Consider the following 22,420-nt stretch of genomic DNA (forward strand, 5'->3'; position numbering starts at 1 on the left):
ACATTGAATAACAAAAACATTTTCTCAAAATTGAAAATTGTGAGGAAATATAGACTGCAGTATACATACTGTCTTCAAATGGCAGTTTACAATCATTTCAGAAGTGAATCATCAAATTATCTTTTACAAATGAGTTTGCTGCTCCTAGGCTTTCAGTAGAAATTATTTGATACATTTTATTATGTCTTTAAAGTGTGCCAGTGTGTTCAGGAGTCGCCTCTGGTTTACTGGTAAACTGATAGAAAGTCAAGCCAACCAAAACTTCTAAACCATATTTCACTCTGGCGGCTCACACAAAGGGAGCCGACACTACCAACTGTGCAGGACACATGCTAGACAGCGTGACAGGATTACTGTGCATTTAAAACAAACAAAACCAGCCATCGTTTGACGCTGTCATAAAATGCAGCCTTTCCTCCCATGATAGCTGGGTCTGGTTAAAAGCATGGATCGAGTCGTGTGCTTCCTCAAGGACAGACAAGATGATGAGTGTCTGTAAAAGTGAAAATGCATGTATTCATACATCCGCGTATGGTCATGGGTGTGTGTGTTTGAGTGTGTGCACACTGAGATTCACCCCCACAGTGTAACCCCCACTGACAGGCCCATTCATTTGGTCCCGTTTTATTTGAAGCTCATCAAACTCCAGAAATTATAGGTCCTCACCATAAACAACATGCTCAACAAACCACACCAGAACAAACCCAGATCTAAACTGGTTCGGTTTGGAAAAACGCAGCACCGCTTTTCAAGCGCAACCCAAAACCCATCCCAGAAGCCCTTTGAGATGTTACAAACAAACCCGGAGATTGGGCAGTAACTCAAAATGTTGGAAGCCCATCAGTGATGCAGAGTGTAAGATTTGAGAAAAGTTCAAACTTCTGTCTTTTTGACGACTCTCAGACATGCATGATATTAAAGAAATTAGTCATTTTCCTCCAAGTTTCCCCCATGGAATCCTTTATGTGAAGGCTGCAGTAGGTTTTAATTAGTGGCCGGGCTTTATTGGGTGGCATGTCAAATGTGAAAAGAGGAGGCTGGAATGGCATGCGATTAAAAGGGTTCAGCAACACGTGCGAGGAAGATGAAAATCACTCCCTCTCTGGAAAAAAAAAAGAAAAAAGCCAAGTGTGAGACAACATTTTGCACATTCATTCAGAGTTGAAAGTTTTTTGTTTTTTTTAAGACTAGCGTTTGACTGAAGAACGGTTATATTTAAAGATGATGGAGCAGTGGAATGAGGGAGGTACAGAGTGGGGTCACGGAGATTATCATAGGTGGAGGGAGGAAAGCAGAAGAGAGGCCAAGTGAAGTGTGCATTAAGACGGTGGTTAGCTATTCATGCTGTATCAGAGCGCCCAGAAAGCCAGAGAGCTAAGGCCCAGGGCCTGTAAACTCTTGAAAACCCACGCCCCAAACGAGGTGCCAAGCCACAAGAAGCATTTGCGTCAACTGGGAATAGAGAGAAAAAAGGGACGGGGCCCTTCTAATTATAGAGTCTGGAAACGGAAGCGCAGGGTGATTAGGAGTTGAGGCGCTGCGGTCTGTTTATCTGGGAGCTTCCTCTCGCTCTTGAACCCTCTCTCCCCCACACTCCACTCTTTCTTTCTTTCTTCCTCCTCTCTCTGTTTTGGTCGGGCCCCGCCCACCCAGTGGCTGGAGAGTCTGGCCCCTGGGTTTCTGACAGATGAAACTTGGCCGCTGTGTTCTGGCAGTGGCCGGCGCTTCTCTTCTGCTGATGGTTGAGTCTGGGCTCCAAAAAAGTAACAGCTCAGAGAATCTGGAGAGCTTTGTGAGCACGAGTGCCCGAGGACTGGGGCTTTTGTGGCCTTGTTGAAATACAGAGGCCCTCGCCGAGAGGCGTCAGTCGGTTAGCCCGCAGGATGGCCAAATTAAAAAGTAGCTGAGCCGCTCGGCGGGTGAAAAGAGAGGGTTTCAGGGAAACCAGAGGCTGGCCGGAGCTGGGTTTGACACGTCCTATTTATAACACCTCGTCCCAGGGTTTACAGTGTTATTTATGATGTTTTAGTACCAAGATCGCTGGCACACGCACTTACACATGCGCTAAACTGGAAGGGATGACCTCTAATTTGCCATGTGTGCGAGACATGCGTCCGTATGGGACATGAGGGAAGTGATATAATCATTTCCATAAATATCTGCTTTTGCTTTCTTTTCTTTTTTTCTTTTTCCCAAAAATCTTTTTGTTTTGTTTTGCTGCAGGCTTTACTGTCTCATCGCTGAGCAGCCAAACAGAAAACATCTGCTCAATCCCATTAATAGTGGGAGGATGTTTCATTTACAAAGTGGTTGGGCTAGCTTTATTCTTGACAAAGGCAGATGGGACGAGGGAGAGGGAGAGAGAGATAGAGAGAGAGAAAGAGAGAGAGAGAGAGAAAAAGAGAGAGAGAGAGAGAGAAGCAAAGAAACCGAGAGAGAAACAAAGAGGGCGGTGATTTCCCAACTTGGCAACACAAAAGGCCACAACAAAACTAGTCCACTTTTTAATTAACAACACTAGGCTAAAAAAAAGCTTTGAAAATCAGGAAAATCTCAAATTATAACCATGTGGAAGGCATAAAGCTTACAAGATGGAGTACTTGGGGGACTTACTGTTACCAGGATGCATAAACTTCAGAGCAAATGAGCCCAACGCACAAATGAAAGAGTACCCATCGTAAGACGAAGCTTTGTCTTCAGAGACCTGACTCTGTTTGTGTGTACTTACACATATGCTGGACATATACATTACAGATTCACTCTGCATTCTATATACACAACTAAACTGTGTGCTAAACCACAATGTTAGTGTTGCCATGGGAACTATGACCACCTAGGAATCATTTACCCACATTCCCCCCACCATGCATCCAGCGAACATCGACCCTCTACTACCATCCGATCCACCTGCACTGATTTGGATTATTATTTTGAATAAACAGGTTGTTATCAGTCAAGAAATCAGCGGAGAGCCAAGAGTTTGGCCTTCAAACTCTACGACAACCTGATGGTTACATAAGTAAAGTAAATGATTAATGGGCATGTGTTCTCTTCTTAACCAGTGCAGATTTGGCTACTGGCTACAGTGCTAATTGAAGGAGGGAGGAGAGCGCCCTGCTAATCCTCTCACCGCCGCAGCCCCACACTAATATGCGAGCAGTTTTATTTCCACTGGGCAGCAGGGTAGGCATTAGGGTTAGTCAGATGCCAACAAGCCAAAGACAACCACTTCTAATGTAAGAGAGAGGCTGCAGTCGGACTAATTACACATTCCTTTCAGGAATTATCAGCACAAACTGGTTTTACTTATAGCTCTATTCAAGTTTGCATGTGTTATTATCTTTCTGGTTTCTAATTTAAAGTTTTAGTGTCACTTAGTTTACATGTTGTGTCAGAAACTTTCCAGACTAGCAAGTGCCTGATCGACTGATTCCCCGTCAGTGGCAAGAAGCTAGTGAAATGCAAGGGAATTATGTAGTCTAAGTAAGTAGCTAATGAGCTATCCTTGTTCCCCTGCATCTCTGCTTAATCACTAACTTTCCTATTCCACCAGAAACACCAACACATCAAACCACACACAGGATTTCACCATTTCCCTGCTAAAACAGATCTATGCGATCAGAAGACGCATTCCTCAGTGAATTCAAGAATAAAACAGATATCGTGGCTGCCATTAAGGACCTACAATTATCCCAGAATACTGTAACACGGTGATGCTAAGGGATGGCAGAGGACCCATCAGTGATACTGACAAATGTGAAACAGGCTTCACACTTTCAAAAGTAACTTAAATACAGAAACAGTCCCTCACAGAAGAGGGTAGGTGACAACATCTCTGAAATCCCTTAAAACTCATCCAATCTTCCTTCAACAGAGGAAGAAAAGGACACAGGCAGGAAAGGAGGCCGGAGAGGAACGGAGGGAGTGTAAAGGAGGCAAAGAAAAACAGAGAAAACAACAGAGGAAAAGAGGGGGAAAGGTGCTTACGGTTCATTTGACGTACAGTGGGCTGAAACCGAGGGTTGTGTTTTTCTACGCGCTTCACAGGCAGACCACCTGTAAGCACTTAGATATTAATAGATATGAAAAAAGGTGTGTGTGTGTGTGTGTGTGTGTGTGTGTGTGTGTGTGTGTGTGTGTGTGTGTGTGTGTGTGGCTAACCTAGCTGAGAAGCTGCCATTAGTTTGATATTACTATGCTCTTTTAAACAGGGCAAAACTCGGCTGACTTTAAAGTTGAGCCGACACACAGGGGACTGGCACCGTAGCGGTCAAGTTCACAAAGCGTGACTGTTCTGAAGGCAGAGCTCCAGGCTTGTTCTTTCATCACCTTAAGTGGAAAACACACAACTTAAGTCTGTTTTATGGTGCATTTACATATTTGCACACTTCCTGCTGGATTTGTTTAAAAGGAGGAGAGAGAGTATTTATTTAGCCATATGCCTAAAGGCCATCCAATGGGTAGAACACAACACTAAAGGAAGCCTCTGTTCCAACTTCACCTGCAAGAGTTCATCCGCCAGAGACACAACCCCAATTTACTGCCACTAATCCAACTTCCCAGTAAATCTTAATACTTTTGCTTTGTTTTCTCTCTGTGGTTTTCCAACATGGAACAAACATGTTCTCACAGCAGCTTAGAGAGAACTTTAACACCAGGCCTCTTTTGATGCCATGTTTAAAAAGCCCCAAAACAAATTGCTCCTGTGAACAATCTCCTGATGAAGAATGTGGGACTGTGATCAGCACTTAATCCCCTTTCTGAGCAAACAGGCAGACATTGAGGCTGGAGACGTAAGCCCCTTGCATTTACATGGTCTCTTAAACTTTTCGGAGTTCTGTTCAGTTCTGTTAACGAATGAAATCCCTTTAAACATTCACAGCCATTGGTCATAGGCAAGATTTCACAGCGCTTCGATTGTCCATTGTTAAAAACAAGAAGGAAAAAAAACACTGGAGGGGAGCTGTGTGTGTGTGTGTGTGTGTGTGTGTGTGTGTGTGTGTGTGTGTGTGTGTGTGTGTGTGTGTATATGACAATAGGACAACAAGTGTGGGATGACATTAATGTGTTGGTGTAATTTAGGGTAGTGCACAACCCCCTTGTGGAAAAGCATAGTGGCTTTAACGAGCATGTAGTTAATTGCTTTTATTAGTTTGGATAACATATGCCTGTAAGAACTGCAAACACGTTATATTTGGTCTGCAACACATTTGCAAGCTCACTTTGATTGAATTGAATCAGTTTTAGTGTTTTTTTTTCATGGAGAATTGTTGAACACCGAACAGGGTGTGAGGTCTTCACCAGCTTCTCCTGTTTTCAATGCTGTTTACTGAGGCACAGATACGGATATGTATGTCTGCAAGGAATATTACATAGTACTGAGAGTATAGTGGTAGTAGTAGCATAGTACAAAGTACCGTAAGAATAGCAACATTTAAATGAACGATTGGAATGTATTTATATACCGTCAATTTTTAAATAAGCGCTTGTTTTCTAATGATAGCTGGGGGTGTAGTCATCATTTATAAATGACTGGTATCTATGAAAGAAGGATATGAGAATGTGCTCTTTGGACATACTTCAACTTTGTTACCAAACAAACTTTTCAGACAGAATTAGAAATATTGGCCTCTCTCTAATATAAGCCTGCTGGAAATAAAAGCCCGGTACCCTGTGCGACCGAGCTAAATAAAGGCCCCAAACACTATTGGACAATTCACTGTAAGATTTAATCCACTGTACGACTCTGTTTCAGTTAACAGTCGGTTCAATTAGACCAAAAGGAATCCAGTGAAAAGCTATTCCACCCTCAGCTCTTTTTAGGACTGATCTGTCTAGTCTGAAAATGGAATATTTGATGAGGACAGAATAGTGAAAGCGGCATGTCCGCTCTGTCAATTTGCAATATGCAGGAGATGAAACGGCAAGAGGACGCAGAGGAACAGAAACCAGTAGCAACAGGATCTTGCAGCTCGAGCTCCAATGTGTAACCTTCACATGTCGGCTGCAATATTTTACATTTTTGCTTTTGTATATTGCTTGCATAGATAAGTTTAAATCCTCACCGGCATGTAGTTTGTTGTGGCAGAGCTACTGATAGATATGCTTGTAAGGAAATATGCTATTCATAATATTGTATTAATTTTAAGAATAGTAGCATTTAAATGTACGATGATTGTAAGCGTGGCCACACCGCCTCACAGCCTCACAGCCTCACAGCCCCACAGCCCCACAGCCCAGCGCTGTTCCAGGCAGCTTTGGGGATGAACTCTTTTGATTCTATTGGCTAATGGTCTTTCTGCTTGTTTTTACTGTTGATATAGTCAGCTAGTTAATTGTTCTATGCAACACCTTTGTATTTTGGGGTGTAATAAACATCACAAGCCTTGTTGGCCACTGGAAGCTTTTACACTTTGAGTCAAAATATGTTACAATAAATTGAAATTGTCGACAGAAAATAAAAATACAAATGTTAAATTGTAAATGAAGGTATTCAGTCCAGCTCTCTGTAATTCCTTTGAACTTGCAACTCACCTCATCCCCACAAAGCCACCCACCTACACACATACGGTAAAGAAGTACCGGCGTGTTACCGCTGTGTGGGCAGTGAATGACTCCACACTGCTGAGGTGTCTGGTGTGTTGGTGAGGGTCGGGCAAAGGGAGAGCTGGGTGAGTCTTTCTCAGCCAAGCTTTCCACAGGCCTGAGTCACAGTCACTGGCCAATCCAAGCACTCTCTTCAGCTCCGGGCATGCAACCACTGAGCACTTCTTCCAGATGAATTCTCTTCTCTATTTTACATTCATGTTTTCCTGAAGCCTCCTCTCTACTTTGTTACACTGAACTACAAAAAGCAATCCGTGTTCAATATCTTGAAAATCTTTAAAATGTGCCTTTTTGTGGAAAAGTATGTATTTAATGTTTCTCGCTTTCATTGGATGGACATTATCACCTTTTGGATTACGGTGTGTCTTTGTTGTGACTGCCTTTTCATGAGCATGTCATAAATGTAGTGGCCTTTATGATAACCAGAGTTCCAGGGCTATTCATCACTTCAGGTCAGTGCTGCTTCACTTGCAGAAACTCAGGAAATGTATCCTGAGTTCACCTCTTCTTGTTGTTGTTATGTTCTGTTTGGATAATTGAATTGTTTTTAGTCGACTTAGGTGAATGGACCGTTGCGAGCAAGATTTCACCAATATGGCTAAAATGTGCCCATAAAACCTATTCATGTACAGGACACGCTATCCTACTAGCACTGCTTGATCACAAGTGCCTTATGTTCAGATTCACACAAATAATATTTGAAAAACATTAGGGCAAAGCTCTAGCAGAATTATCAACAGTACAACCAGTGAAAATACTGAGGGAGCCCTGCAGAGTAGCTGTTGTAAATCACATCAGAGCCGGCTGTGAGTGCTAATTACTATCTTGGTGTGAAGACACAACTCAATCCATGCTAAATGTGTGGCTATAAATGTGTGGCCGAGCGAAGCTGCCTGCGTGTGGGAGTTCCCCCTCGTGTTCAACATGTGCGTGTGGGTCCAGGGTTTTTCGGCGACGGCCTGGTTTCTTTCACACATCAGTAGGATGGAGAGACAGAGTTATTACACCATGGAGAGCTGCCTTCACGGCACAGCTGCCTCAATGTTCAGGCTCGGCGGGCCAGGCTATTCATTAGACCGTCCTGTTACTAAACCAGGGCTATGGTTTATGGGACAGTTCCGTGTGGGGAGAGACTCAGTCTTGATTCATCTGCCATTACTCCTGGCTTTGATGGGGTATTCACAACTTCCATATTCAGAACATTTGAACGGCTGCACAAAAAACAACTTCTGATTCTGTGTTTTTTGAGACTGAAAAAGGTAATGCAAGAGATCCTTCACACACAGCACAAAGGTGGAAGTATACTGCATCTAGTTTAAATACAATATATATGAGTCATTCATGTCTCAGTACAGGCATTCAGTTTAACTATCATAGCAAAACATTAGCTTATTTCTTCTCAAAACATAAATAGTTATGTATACAAATTAGCTGCGAAATTAGCTGTTCTTCATAATATCTAAGTACATTTTTTACATTGACTTTAACTTGAACTAAGTAAAGTTTGAAATGTAGGACTATAACTTCTGAATATGTTATATACATGGTGATGTTGCTACTTTTACTATGTAACTGGTCTGAATACTTCTCCCACCACTGCATGTGGAGCAGTTGATCCTTGCATGGTTGCTGGATCAATCACTCCATCTAGTGCCAGTCACACTCAAAAGTAATGCACAAGATGTTGGACAGTATCTCTGCCATCAAAACAGGAGTGTATTTTGACCTTGGCATCGTACCTAATAATCAAGTCAAGGATCGTTAAGCACGGGTGAAGAGGACGAGACGTGAAAGAAAACAAGCACACACACATTGCAGCTGTTAAAGAGAGCGCTTTGCCACTGCACTTCATCTGCGTCCCTCTAATTACACCACTAGGAATAGATCCACAGATCGACCGAAGTGCCGCAAAGCGCCAGCCGGCACACCAAGAGCTGGCGGCCACCGGTCCGCCCTCTGAAGAGCCTCCAACACACACAAGCCACTGGGGTTTCTTACATAACTCTTCCCGGCCAAAACTTCAGGGCTTTCCATGCTCTGTTTGAATCATATCATTGTTTCCTGCTAAATCTATATCTTTCTTTTTTTCTACCATGTTGAGCTCGACCACTAAGGGAGCCTGAGAAGGCCCAGCAAGGTAGTTCAGTAAAAGCCACTTCCCCTAAATCCTTGGAAAGAGTTCACTTCGAGCCAGACCAATGGACACGTCACTCAGGATTTGGGCTCTGATCAAATTAAGAGGCCTCTAATTATGGGACGGTCCACAGCACACAGCTCAGAAATGAAAATGAATAAAAGAATAAACACTAATGAAACCACAACCGTGTAAAAGGGGAGTTTCTACTCTTGTGTGAAGACACGTCCGAATCTCATTACACAACGCCCTGATTAAAATGGAAAAAAGGAGAAATCTGTTTTCTTTGCATACACTTCTGGTGCTGTCTTCAGTTGTATTTTTAACATGGAACTGCTCTTTAGATTTGGCTCACAGTAAATGAGTCCGAAAGATTAAAAGTGTGTTTGGAATTTTAAAGTTGACGGTTCGCTGTGGAAAGGGTGACGGGGATTCAGTACAAACACTGAAACTTACAACCAAGTCGACTGTTTAGTGCTCTGCTGAGGGTGCAGCTCTGTAGAAAGCTAGCTTTGATGTTAAAAGAGAAAAAGGTTAGAAAAAGACAGAAATATCACCGACGACACCACGAATCACACATTTGTATTCAAATAAAACTGGCCATGGAAACCTCAAGAACCTGACAGAGCACAGTGACTTTCGACATCTGCATCGCTGGGGACTCATGTTCATGTCCGCAACAAATGAAATGGTTTGTTAGAATCTTTGTGAACATGATTTACTCCATGTTCCAAATGTGTACTGACTGTAATTTAAAGTTTGCGCTGCACAAATTCACTGGCTCCTGCTGGCACTGTTTCTCTTTTAATGTTTCCTACAACTCATGTTGGCTAGTTTGGCAACAGCTGGTCACTGGTTATCAAATGTTTTGGAAAGCCACTGCAACGTTGGCAACTCCAACTGTTTGGGTTAATGACTGTATCTACAACACATCACCCTAAGAGGGATTCACCGAGCTTTAAAGCGACTGTGTGAGCCACCGCATTCGGCCAGCAACAAATTTAAGCTGCTAAATTCTAAATTCAGAGAATTAATACAGCAGCGAACAACTATTTGAGTAATCTCAACCTGAGCAGAGAATGAAGTCTCTCTCCCTCTGTGAGTGTGTTGTAATCCCAGATTCTATGTGTGTCATTTACACAGCCGAGCTTCTTGGTGCATGTGAGCGCGCCCAACTGGTTAGCTAGTCACCTTTTTTAATAAAGTGGCTCTACTATATGAACCACTCCTTCAATGTGAAGTGTGGTTCATGTGAATTTTGAAAATTGACAATAAATATTCCGTTAAGCAACTGATGAATATATAAAAAAGAAAAAAACTCTTGATTTCAGAATTTGGTAGGATGGTAGAATCTGTTTGATTTATATTTTCTTTTGATGTTGCAAACATTTTGGTTTTGCTTTAACCTAATACCTCTTTCACAATGACAGACTGTTTACAAAATGAGCTGTCATTTCAAAAAAACTGAATGTTAATAAACAATGTTACATACAGTAGAGATGTGTATTTATAGAAACATAGTGGGTCTACTCATTAGGCTCTGAGGTTTCATTTCAAGATTTCATCGGTATTAAAAATTGTCATACTATGACCAGCCGTCCCGACCCACAGCGGCATTGCAGAAGCGTAAAAACATCTCTCTTTTGTTTTACTTTAAAGCAGGTAATAGTGCCATTAGCTGAACTAAGCTGGGTTGTGTTCTTTCTGTATGTGAGTTTTGGGGAGGTGAAGGTGGGAGTAGGTGGGGTCTTGACAGCCTGTCTGCCTTTGTCTGCAATATCATCCTGATCCTGCTCAGACAGAGCTGCTGAGTTTAGTCATAAGTCTAGGTAAGTGAAGGATTCTTGGGGCTTGGAGGTCATGGGGTGAGAGTCATCTCTCAGCAGCTCCTTTATTAACTGCACATTCACACACACACACACACACACACACACACACACACACACACACACACACACACACGCACACCACAGGAGTAACAGGAACATACACAAGCTCACACACAGACTGACGAGGTAGCCTGTTCACACTTACAAAGCACCTACTGTCCCTTTATGTTTGGGGTCAGCATTACTAAGAGAGTGGAAAAAGAGATGCTGGACTAAAACACTATGGTGAGAAAGAAGTGTAACATTTGAGTTCAGCTCACTGATTCATTCACTTTAAAATACATCATAAAAAAAAATAATAATAATATCTTACATTTTTGAAAAATGTCTTAAGTGACAGGTTGTCACTTGAGTAGCTGCATGTCTATTGAATGACATCGCACAGATCCCAGTTTAACAGAAATTGTAGAAATGGGTGAAGAAAACCTTCCAATAGACCATCCAATCGTAGCGTAGCATCAGCCAGCTCGAACCAGGGTCCAACAACGACCCGGCTTTGCTCCATAGACTCTCATGCAATGGGTTTTTTTAGGCTGATTTTGTAGGTTTGGAGCTAATCATGTTTGACCGTTTTGGAATGGAGATACTCGTTACACAGAGTGGTTGGAAGGAGATATATATTTCTATGGAGATATCAGCATCCACCACTTAAGGTTGGTGTGGCATGTGTTGGGGAAACTCAAGTTACACACATGATCATTGTGTATAATCCACAATGAATACACACTATGAATGCATTTGGGTGACTAGATGAGGCCTCAGGTGAGCCAATCACACACCATGTTACCCTTGGATGGAAGTGTAATCTCTGTCCTGCGTTCTACGTCTTCCCAAATTGCATAGAGCACTCCAGCTCTTTCCTCAAAAAAAAAAAAAAAAAAAGTGTGCGTGTGTGTGAGTAAAAGTGTGTCTTACCACTGGGGTTGAATTGCATACAGGATATGGGTTTGTCATGAGCTGGGAAGTGAGCCACCACTCCTTCTCCGTCCGAGTCCTCACTCACCAAGACCTGGAGTATATATATATACACACACACACACACACACACACACACACACACACACACACACACACACACACACACACACACACACACACACACACACACACACACACAGAAACTCAAAATCATTTTCTAACAATAAGAACATTGAACCCAGAGCGGGACTTTCCCCTGCTCAAGGATTTCTCTTCACATGTTGGTTTGGTGTGATATCATCACCACACTCATGGCTGGAGGTCGAGCTCCTTTCTGAATGTGTCATTGCCCTCTTGTGGATAGAAAATAATGAGCATATTACCTGATAGGCAATAAAAAAGACAAACAACAGTTGTTCAAAATCGCTCTCTTTGTTCTGCATCAAAGAAATGAAGAATCATTTAGGCACAGCTATATTTGATCAGTGCTGGTGCTTCAGTAAGAGGCTGTACTGAGACCAGTGTGGACGGGGTATGGCCCAACAACAGACAAGAGAATGGACAAATTTACTTTGGCAATAATGTGGCTTTTCACATGTGGCTTTGACAGTACACCATGACAGCGGCCGGGGTTTCCCGTAAACAGACAGCAACTGGCGTCAAATCTGGGTTTGGCTTGCTACTTCTGAAAGTTAGAAAATGAAATTATAAGTCGCTTTGCACAACTAGAGGCTGCTCCTAAATCTAAGTCTATTGTCGAGACGAGGACGAATCTAACAAAGGCTGAGCCAGGACCAGGAGCTGGCAGAAAATCCCTTTAGTCACGAAGAGAGATTAGAAATAAGACCAGACATGGGGCCACGTTGTGCACAAGTGTGTGTGCGTGAGAGAGAGAGAGAGAGAGAGAGAGAGAGAGAGAGAGAGAGAGAGAAAGAGAGAGAGAGAGAGAGAGAGAGAGAGAGAGAGAGAGAGAGAGAGAGAGAGAGAGAGAGAGGAGCGTACACACAGGGTTGCATTTGGCCACAGTGTTGCATTAACAATGTCAGGGAGGCTGGCTGAGCATTTTAAATAGGAACTAGTCCAAACAAGAAACAGCTTCAAAAAACTAAAGGGCTTTCGTCTCAGACTACAAGCAAGAAAATAAGCAGGGGGAAAAAAGAAAAAAGGGAGGGGAGAATACAAAGAAAGAAAGAGGCTGGTGACATGAAGCAGATCACTTTTATTACGATGCCGGCAGACAGTGTTGTTCTGTGAGGGAATCCTGCTGGAGCCCTTTGAAACAAGAGTGTCCTCCAGAGAACCGAGCCCAGTACACAGGGGAGAGTGTCTGCCTGTGTGTTATGAGGCTGCTGTTCCAAATAACACATTTCAAAGCCTGAAAGACATGGGAATATCCTGGACCGCCACACTGACACAGGAACCGTCTCTATCATTTACCTGCCTTTTCCCAATTCACCAAAAAATAACATCCCAACCCCCATCATAATTCACTGTGTACTGCCCTCCCTGCCTCCCACTCCTCCCCCTCCGTCGTCCATTTCTCCTCCGCTCCTCGCTTTCCCCTCCCTGCTGGCCAGGCCTAGTCAGTGTTTATGGCCAGTGTACGGTTACAGTGTGTCGGCTGGTGACAGAGTGCAGGCCTGCTTCTGAAGGCTTAGGTCCAGCTTATAAGACAACACACTGGCTACAGGGCGGCTACAGTCCATGTGTAAGAGAGACGGAGGAGGCGGTGAATGCGTGTGTGGTGGCTACATCACTGACAAACTGTACTATGTATGCGAACACGCCTCATTAAAAATGTGACAGCTACTGCAGTGTGATTAATCGTGGTTAAGGGGATAAAGGCTTTTAGTATTTCTTTACATGTTCAAGGGAGATCCTTCTGAAGGCCACTGGCATGGTTCAAACCATAACCAGGGTTAGACCCATGGATATCAGAATCAGAAATGGTTTATTGCCAAGTATGTTTGCACGTTCAATTAATTTGAATTGGTGACTGGTTTATAACAATAAACACAGTAAAATAATATAAAGACATAATTCAAAAAACATTTGTTTTTAATTTGCAATAGAATATAATAAACAAACAAATAATATAAGAGAAGTTAATTTAGTCTGTTATTTAAGTGTTAATTTAAAGTGTACAGTTGTGTATGAATGTGTAAATAACTGAGTACAGTCAGTGGGACCCCGGTCCCTGTTGATGAGCCAGACTGTAGTTGGGAAGAAAGTACATCCCCTAATAATGTTTACTTATATCATCATGAATATCAATATTGTACAAATACATACTGTTGTTTAAGGTCCACCCCTTCTGACAACAATAAATTGGTGAGAAAAAATGTTAAAAGAAAAAATATACATGGCCAGAAACTTCTCACTCACCCCCCACACCCCCATAAAAATGGCTGAATTGAATGTTAAGACCTTATTTGACGCGTGCACTCGCTCAGCCTTGAGCTTCCTCTAGGATTACAGACCAACAGCTGACTGTTTACAGAGCGTCTCCTACCAGGGCTGCTAAAAAAGACAGGGCTGTGGCTAAAAGCGTGGCTGTTAAATATGCAGCAAGTCAAAGTCACACCTTTCAGCGAGTTGTGCAGGGTTAGGTGAATGGACCCAAGTGTTTCTAAGCCAGAGGAAAAAAAGACAACCTTGGAGATTTTTCTGTTTCCCACCAAGCCACAAAGGCCAAAGTTATGTTTACCTGGGTCACACATGACAAGAGAGCGCGGCAAAAAGCCAAGAACAAATTGGTGCCACATCCCATTGTCTGTTTGTAATGCTTCCAGCCAGGATTGCTCCACTGTAGAAGTTAACAAGAACTTGGCACAGGATTTTTGCCTTCATACATTTTCTTTGAAAATACAGCTGTTTCTGATCTCTTTTTTGACCAGGATGGAGATACCTGATCACCATGTCAGGTTTACTGTGATTCCCAGGAACCTAAATCTGTTCCTCTGCTCCATTGCTGTAGACAGGGGGGTGTCTTTGGCTCCTTTTTCCTAAAATCACCAATCAGCTTCTTAGTTTTACTACTGTTGATACAACAGAGTTCTCTACATGAAGAGGATTGCAGTCTTGGTGTACAGCGTGAACTGAACAGGAGGGGGCTGAGCACACAGCCCTGGGGGGCTCCGTAGTTCAACATTAGAGCAGAGGAGGTGTGTTTCGCCAATCCATACTGTCTGGTCTATTTGTGAGGAAGTCCAATAACCAGTTGCAGAGTGAGATACTCAAGCCAAGAGTGCTAACTTCTCCAATCAGTTTCATGGGTGAGAATGTATTGGATGTTGAGCTGAAATCAACAAACAACATTCTGATGTAGGTGTTGTTATTTTCAGATGAGTGAGGGCTGAGTGGAGTCAGTGGAGTCCATCCTCTGTTGGCTCTGTATACAAACTGGTTGAGGGTTAGGGTTGGCTAGGAGGTTGTTTTGGATGTGCTGGAGAACCACTTTCTCAAAGCACTGCATCAGAATGGGGGCGAGTGCCACAGGGCGGTAATCGTTTAAACTAGAACCTGCAGACCTTTTAGGTACAGGGACGATGGTCTTGAAGCAGGTGGGAACACTCCTGTGACAGTGATATGTTGTAAATATCAACGTCGACGAGCTGGTTGGCACATGTTCTTAGTACTCGACCAGGGATGTCATCAGGCCCAGCAGCTTTACTCATATTCTCTCAGAAGGATTCTTCTCACATTCGCTCTAGGTACTGATGGTGGCCAGGCCTCTGGTTCTGAGAACCACATTTAAGGGATTTCTTCAACAACTTCACAGCCTGCAAGTTTTCCCTTTCTTGATCATCTTTAAGACTTGGCGATACAAAAACCTGATAGGACTGCATTTGAACTGGAATAGTTGTTTTAACAAAATTGTCCTCATTATACCTTAATTTATGGCCAAGCAAAAGTGAATAAGAACGTCATTATTAGACTTTTGGATGAAGCATTTGTCTGTAAATTATTGGAAGGTAAATTTTGCAGCAGTTGCCATTTCCAGTAAATGGAGGCAGATGTTTAACAGCATTTTTTTTTTTTTTTTTTAAAGCAAGGTTGTGAACTTAAAAAAAAAGTCTTAACTCTGGTAATCAGGATTAAAAAAGTCAAAGCTAATTTACAAAAACACAAACACAACTACGGACCAATACGTTATCAAATCCAACAGCACTAAGTGTGTTTATGTGACTATGGTGTACATTTCCAATGTGTGCTGTAGAAGATTTGATTTCACTACAACACGAACATGTCTGCACTGCCTACATTTGACAAGTAAGGAGAAAAAAATGGAAGAACAATTTCCCCCTAATTTGATCGAACACCCTTTTAATAATACCCCCAATCAAGAATTACAGAAAAACTCAGTTTTACTCGCTGCCTCCACGGCAAAAACGTTTCCGCCACTACATTCTAATGCATGGACTCACAGCGCACATGCACAAGAATGAGACGGTAATGGCGGAGTCATTTTAATTATTAGGATTTTGGCAAAAATGCATGTGCTTGGGAAATACTAAGCACACCACTAAATAAATGAGACTGGGATTATACAGTACACGTTGTGTGAGAGTTTGTAAAGAATTAATTAAAACATGAGTAATAAAGAAAAGCAGAACCACTGGACTGACCTGTCCTTCGCCAACACTGTGTGTGTCAATGATGGTGACCACGCCGGGGTTGTGGGGGCTGCGGCGACTCGCACTGTGAGGTGTGCCCTCCTCATCCGAAGTGCCTGCTGGTATTGTGCCGGCCAACTGGGTGACAACTTTACCCACCATTGTCAGGCCTGTCTTCAAGGTCTGGAAGGAAACAAAGAAAACAGACGATGTCAGTGCTTAAAAATCCAACGCCTGATGTTTACATTTCCAGTATTCTATGAAATACACTGTATTTTCTAGTTCACTTAGCTTTAGGCCTTTGCGGGCAATGAAGATGCATGGGTGTAAGTGCAGTACCGTGTGTGTGTGTGTGTGTGTGTGTGTGTGTGTGTGTGTGTGTGTGTGTGTGTGCGCACATGCATCATGTTCACTAGATGCCTGCTGATAACTTGTAGTGCTGATGACTTGTAGCGCTGTGGCCGCAGGAGACACCCGTGTGCGTGTGTGTGTGTGTGTGTGTGTGTGTGTGTGTGTGTGTGTGTATGTGTGAGGCTCCTCTGTGTCCGCTTAAGGCCCAGCCAGGGTGTCTGGCTCAAACACACCTCTGTGGCTCGATTGAGGGAAATGGATAGTGCTGCTTAAGTGGAGTCTATCTCACCTACTACACTGTCTTTGTCTAATGGAGTCCAATCCGTGTGACTGTGTGTCTGTGTGTGTGTAAGCGCCAAAGGGGCCCCGGAGAGCCTAATCAGGCATTCAGACTAGGCGGCCCTGTCAATACAGCATGGCGCCTTTCGTTTGTTGGGTCTGAGGATCACCCACTGTCTCTCTTCGCCACTCGGCCAGGCACACTAACAGTGTCTGCTGCCTGTGTGTGCGTGTGGACGCCTGTGTGTGTGTGTGTGTGTGTGTGTGTGTGTGTGTGTATGTGTATGTAAAATGCCAGAAGAGCCATCAATTATTAAGTGAGGCGTTTGGCTCCTAATTGATCAACACTAATGTGTTTTCTAATCACTGCAGTTGTGGAGTTTTTAGTGGTAGTCCAAACAGGGGCTATTGATCTGCTGGTGGGGGTGGGGGTGGAGGCAGACCTTGTCTGCTGGCTGACAAAAACACTTGAACTCTCTCTCTCTCTCTCTCTCTCTCACACACACACACACACACACACACACAGCTACGGCCTGATGTCGCCATCTAAACAAATTACAACCTCATTTATGTGAAAGGTCTTTCTCAACCATACACCCGGGAGTGATGGGCAGAAGGATTTATGTGATACACAAATTTACCATAATAGAGCAAATTTGGAACAAGGAGTCCAATTGGCCAGAGCTGTTGCACTCTGTCTTTTATCTTTCTTGCAAACAAAAGCCATTACACTTTATTGCTACCCCCCCCACCTTTTTTTGTTTCCATGTCTCTGGACGTCAGCACTAAGAGCCAGCGTGTCGCGCCACAAGCCAGAAGGAGATACCTTGTCATCCATATTGAGATATATGGTCCTAAATGAGGAGAGGGTGGACAAGCAGACTGCCTGTCTGCATATCAATACCACCCCCCACCCTCGCCATTGTCCACCCCATACTGTGTCGCTAACCTGTTAGACACAGTGCTCTTTATGCTGCATACCACCATTAACTTGTTACTGATGAACGCTAAAGATGACAAACCAGGGACTGCAGATGAAAATTAGCCAGTGTGGCTAAACCTGGCACATTGAAATGATGGCTCATGTTAATGTATGTGCATTGTCACTTCTTAAATAAAATAAACATGAGACTTCTCTCACACTAGCTGTTGGCACTCATTAAGCACAGGAGAAGGGATACAATAGTTTTTTGTAAATCAATTAGCCCATCCACTGGGATCAAATGGAGAGACAGACTAGAACCATACGAGGAGCTAGTTAGTTAGCATGTGTTGCCAACCAGCTAAATCAGATCAGGAGTGAAGTTTCACTTGGTATCAAAGGGGGCTGTTGGCTATTAGTGTGCCTTCTGAGAGTCACTCCCCAGTGGAGATGAGTGAAACAAGAGCATTGGAGAGAAGCAGATTACAGCGGGAGAAACAGATAGGCAGGTTGATGAAGTGTCTCATAAGCTCAGCCCCAGTCAGCCAGGCGGGCCAGGTGGATCCAATGTCAGCACATTTACAGATGTGTAGGCAGAGCTGGAAATACTGTATTATGTGCTGTTTTATCCGAGCAAAGGCTAAAGACAGACCAAAGGACCTATAGCTGTAGACAGAACAAGAGAACTCAATATATTCATTTAAAATGAAAGGAAACTATTTTACAGTAATTCCTTCTGTAGGGACACATGACTAAGGATATGAAGATGAAAAAACGATAAAAAGGTATTGTAGCTTCTTTTAGTTGCAAACTAACAGTAAAATCACCAACTTTTTCTAAAGTAAATTATGATAACAAGCGTTGGGAAAATGTTGCGTTCTGCATTTCAAGTTCTTCATTTGTCATGTGCACAGATATTCTAGTGGAGCAGTCATTGGTTTCAGGCTCCCACCAACAATGCTACTACTATATGTATATAGATTAAATCATCCAAGTAAAAATGAGGAACAGAGAACAGTGCAGAAGCGCTCTCTCTCTCTCTCTCTCTCTCTCTCTCTCTCTCTCTCTCTCATAAAATATAGTGTAAATTAAAGCTCTTTGGAGGACTGGTGTGAAGCTGTAATGTAGGCGGTTTGTATTTTCACTTACTTTGGCAGCATTGATCACTGTAGCTGTGTAGGACTGTGCATTGTCACCACAAGCTCCTCCGCGAGACTGGTGACATCTGATCAACTGCAACAACACAATGATGAACAGATGAATACAAGAAGTTAGTCTACAGAAGATCTAGAGTTTGCAGAGAAAAATTTGGAGAAATGAACTCCATCCAAAATCCTCCCCTCTTCACTCGTTGGAGGAAATTGGTTTTGCTTTGAGAGAAACATTACACAACCAAACAGCCAATCTGCACTGATTTAATTTCAAATACAATATCACTTCAATGGCTCCATCCCAGTATTACTCTTTATGTTCAAAAAACAAGATTTTGTCATTTCTGGAAAATCCTTAGGCAGTCACACAAACAGTGGACCCATCTGTCAATTACTTGAGTGGGCCAGCACCAAAACACTATTATGCATTAAATGTATTGTAGAGTGCACAATAGAACATTCTGGGTTTTCTAAGTACTTAACAATCCCATTACAGAGAACTCTATGCATCTGTTGATTTTCAAAATGTTATCATCTCTCTTGGACTCTTCGTGGAATGACTTGTTTATCCAGACAGATTAAAGAGGCAGATCAAATGCATTTTTGGGATTGTAAATATGTCCCTTTTCTGATAAGGCACTTCTGCTGTGGATGACTGTGTGTGTGTGTGTGTGTGTGTGTGTGTGTGTGTGTGTGTGTGTGTGTGTGTGTGGACTACCTTGTTCTCAGCGTACGCAAGCCAGCGGCTTCCCAGAGCTATTGGATTTAGACTAGGGCCGGGGCAGGGATAGCAGCCTGAAAAGACATAAAGATGGTCAAATAACAGGGGCACCAATGATGATTACAATAGGAATAAATAACCACATGAGTTTGCAAGTAAAAACAGGAACACATGCAGGGATTTTCATAAGCATCCTCCAGGAGGAGAGGGTCTGTAACTATCTTAAACCATTAACGTGTTTGTGGGGAGTCTCTTGTTTGGGAAGATAAATGTGAGTCTAATGTGGGTGACGTGTCTGTAGGCTTGTGTGTGTGTGTGCAGCATGAGCTAATGGAGACTGTGGTACCCAATAAATTGAGGATGGCTCCTCTGCTGATTGACTAACACAAGAATCCCTGTGGGCACACTCACACACACGCAAACACAACCAGTGTGCTATCAGCAGAAATAAAAATAGCAACCAATAATCCTAAACGGCAAATAAAGCTGTGCCTTCATGAAAAGATAAAATGTTTTTTTCTCTTCCCACTCGAACAGATGAGGAAGTAAACGAGAACTCGGATTGCTGTGACCAACAAGCAAAAACTGAGCTCCAACTACAGGGGCATCGATCGCTTCTGCTGCGACCCAGAATCAACCGAAAACAGGCCAACATGTGCTTGTAAACAGACTGGAGTAATGATTGATATTGTCATAGATATCTTTAAATGCAAGCAGATACAGACAGTTCCCAGTGTGCATAAACACAGGCCCTCATTGCGCGCACACACACACACACGCACACACTGAGCTAATGTAAGTGCGTAGAGGTGTGGGGAAAATGGCTTGCTGACAATAATTTAGTGCTCAGGGAGCAGATGAGGTGGAGACAGTAATTTAGTGTGCCGCGTTGGGAAAGGGGTTGGTGGGGAGAAAGTGGGTTGAGGTAAGCCACAAGGGCTGCTGGTAATGCCAGAGAAGCCTTTTGTGCCTCTCCAAGGCCGAGGGGAGCCCAGGCAGTGAGATAACATGTGTTTGACATCCTGGGTGGAGAGCAGGGGGCTGAAGGGGGAGTGGAATCAAAGGAAGCCGGGATCAGGCTTCTGAAGGCTGAATCCTGAAAGACCTCTGCCTCATAGTCTGATATTCCCTGATATACACTTTATTTTTCGAATGTACTTAAAGTTTACAAAGTAAAACTTCTACTTTTACTGGTATCGCTACTGCTACCGTTTCAGAATCAGAATCGGTTTACTGTAAGTACGGCAACAAGAACAACTAACTCTACCAATAAAAGTAACTGCCTTAATCTGTACATCAAAGCAGTATACAATATACTAGGACTGTCAACAAATATTCTGCATTCGGATATATATTTGAATTGAAAAAAAAACAGACAGTTTTTTCAAATATGAAAATGTATATTTAATTGGGAAAAAAATCTAAAAGCAGCACTACTATTATTTCCAATGGTTAGTGCGGTGCCACGACGGCTTGTTGCCAGGTAGAGCAAAGCGTGGGCGCCCCTTGATTGAACTTTGGGTGCAGCGTGCTGCAATGTTAAGTTGTGGCGGGTGCAGAGCAAACCGCATCCTGTTTGAAAGGCCCTTACCACGGCTATCTGCCTCATGCGCACCGAAAGCACCTTCATTAACCGAGAATTAAATGTAACCTTAGTCCAAGTTCAACAAGGACTAACAACAACAGTGATGATGGTCGAGAACTGAGACGCACACCGTGTTCTAACAGAAAAAAGGTTCCTTCATGGGAACCAGTCCATCGAGATCAGACTGGAGACGTAACCACTTCAGAGATGTGTGAGTAGTACCTGCTGTCTTCAGAGGTTGGTACTTTCTGTACTATATTTACTGTAAATGACCAATCGCCAACAGCGAGTAGGAAACGTTCAGGCAATTTCCCTCCAGCCAGCTGACACCTTATTATACAGAGAACTCCTCATTTCACCTTCACGGATCAACACACAGTCTCACACGGTCAAAACTGTGCAGGTTGTACAAACTGATCTGTGTGCATGAACATAACCTTGCAAGCAGCTCAGTTAACCTGCAGGTCTAAAGGTTAAGCATATTGGAAAGTACATTACATTAAATGTTTTTGGCTGAGGGCAGTTTTAAGATAAAGAAAATCAGAATTTGAATTAGCTGAGAAGCTTAGAGGTCTCAGATTATCCACAGGGCCAGACTTGTACAGCGGACGTCAGTGGTGGGCCCAGCTCACAGACAGTAAATGAAGATGGACGACATGACAGCTCCTCAAAAGTGAGGCAAAAACATGTCAATCGGCCCCTGGTGGCTGGCTGCAGCATAGCTCCTAAACCCCGCCCCCATGGGCTAAACTGAAAAAATGCGTTAAATACTTTTTCCTAAATATGGTTTCTCTCATTCTAGACAGTTTTTGTCATGCTGATGTATGTTCAAGTAGAGTTTAAAAAAATGAGTTGGACCTCATTATGTGTATTACTATGTACATTCTAGTGAGACAAACAGCTGCGGGGGTGCTAACGTAGCAGCTAGGTGGCTCTCCAGCTGCAGCCACGCTCGGCTTGTGTTGGCCAAAAGAGCAAGATGGCAGCACCTGCATCCAGTATACTATTGCTCCACCTTTCTACAGCTGGCGGAAGTTCAGACACGTCGTCCATTTATAATTACAGTCTAAGGTCCAGCCCTACCCCGCAGGCCTGGCTATTTGTTGTCATTCCCCCAGCGGCAGCATCAGATCCTGTCTGCAAAACCACACCGGTGTCCAGCGCCGAGTCAAAGGTATGACACAGCAGCACCAGCCTCTACGAATATTCACGCACTGTCCCACTCAAGTCAACTGAAACCAGGTGGAT

At 43.2% G+C, this 22,420-nt stretch overlaps 1 protein-coding gene across 3 annotated transcripts in view; it reads right to left on the reverse strand.

The window, feature by feature from the left end:
• The window catches only part of bcas3 (BCAS3 microtubule associated cell migration factor), a 333,801-nt gene that overhangs the window by 268,843 nt on the left and 42,538 nt on the right, over positions 1 to 22,420 (reverse strand). For all 3 annotated transcript variants that reach the window (XM_068712400.1, XM_068712390.1, XM_068712409.1), the window contains exons 10-13: positions 19,585 to 19,661; positions 18,865 to 18,948; positions 16,176 to 16,346; positions 11,545 to 11,638 (exon numbers count right to left, since the gene is read on the reverse strand). In XM_068712400.1, coding sequence (XP_068568501.1) covers positions 11,545 to 11,638; positions 16,176 to 16,346; positions 18,865 to 18,948; positions 19,585 to 19,661 — 426 coding nt within the window. The remainder of the gene's footprint in view (positions 1 to 11,544; positions 11,639 to 16,175; positions 16,347 to 18,864; positions 18,949 to 19,584; positions 19,662 to 22,420) is intronic.

The sequence above is a fragment of the Cebidichthys violaceus genome, unplaced genomic scaffold (genome assembly GCF_023349555.1).
Source record: "Cebidichthys violaceus isolate CVI_PGR_0920_01 unplaced genomic scaffold, fCebVio1.0.p SCAF_1, whole genome shotgun sequence".
NCBI classification, from domain to species: Eukaryota; Metazoa; Chordata; class Actinopteri; order Perciformes; family Stichaeidae; genus Cebidichthys; species Cebidichthys violaceus.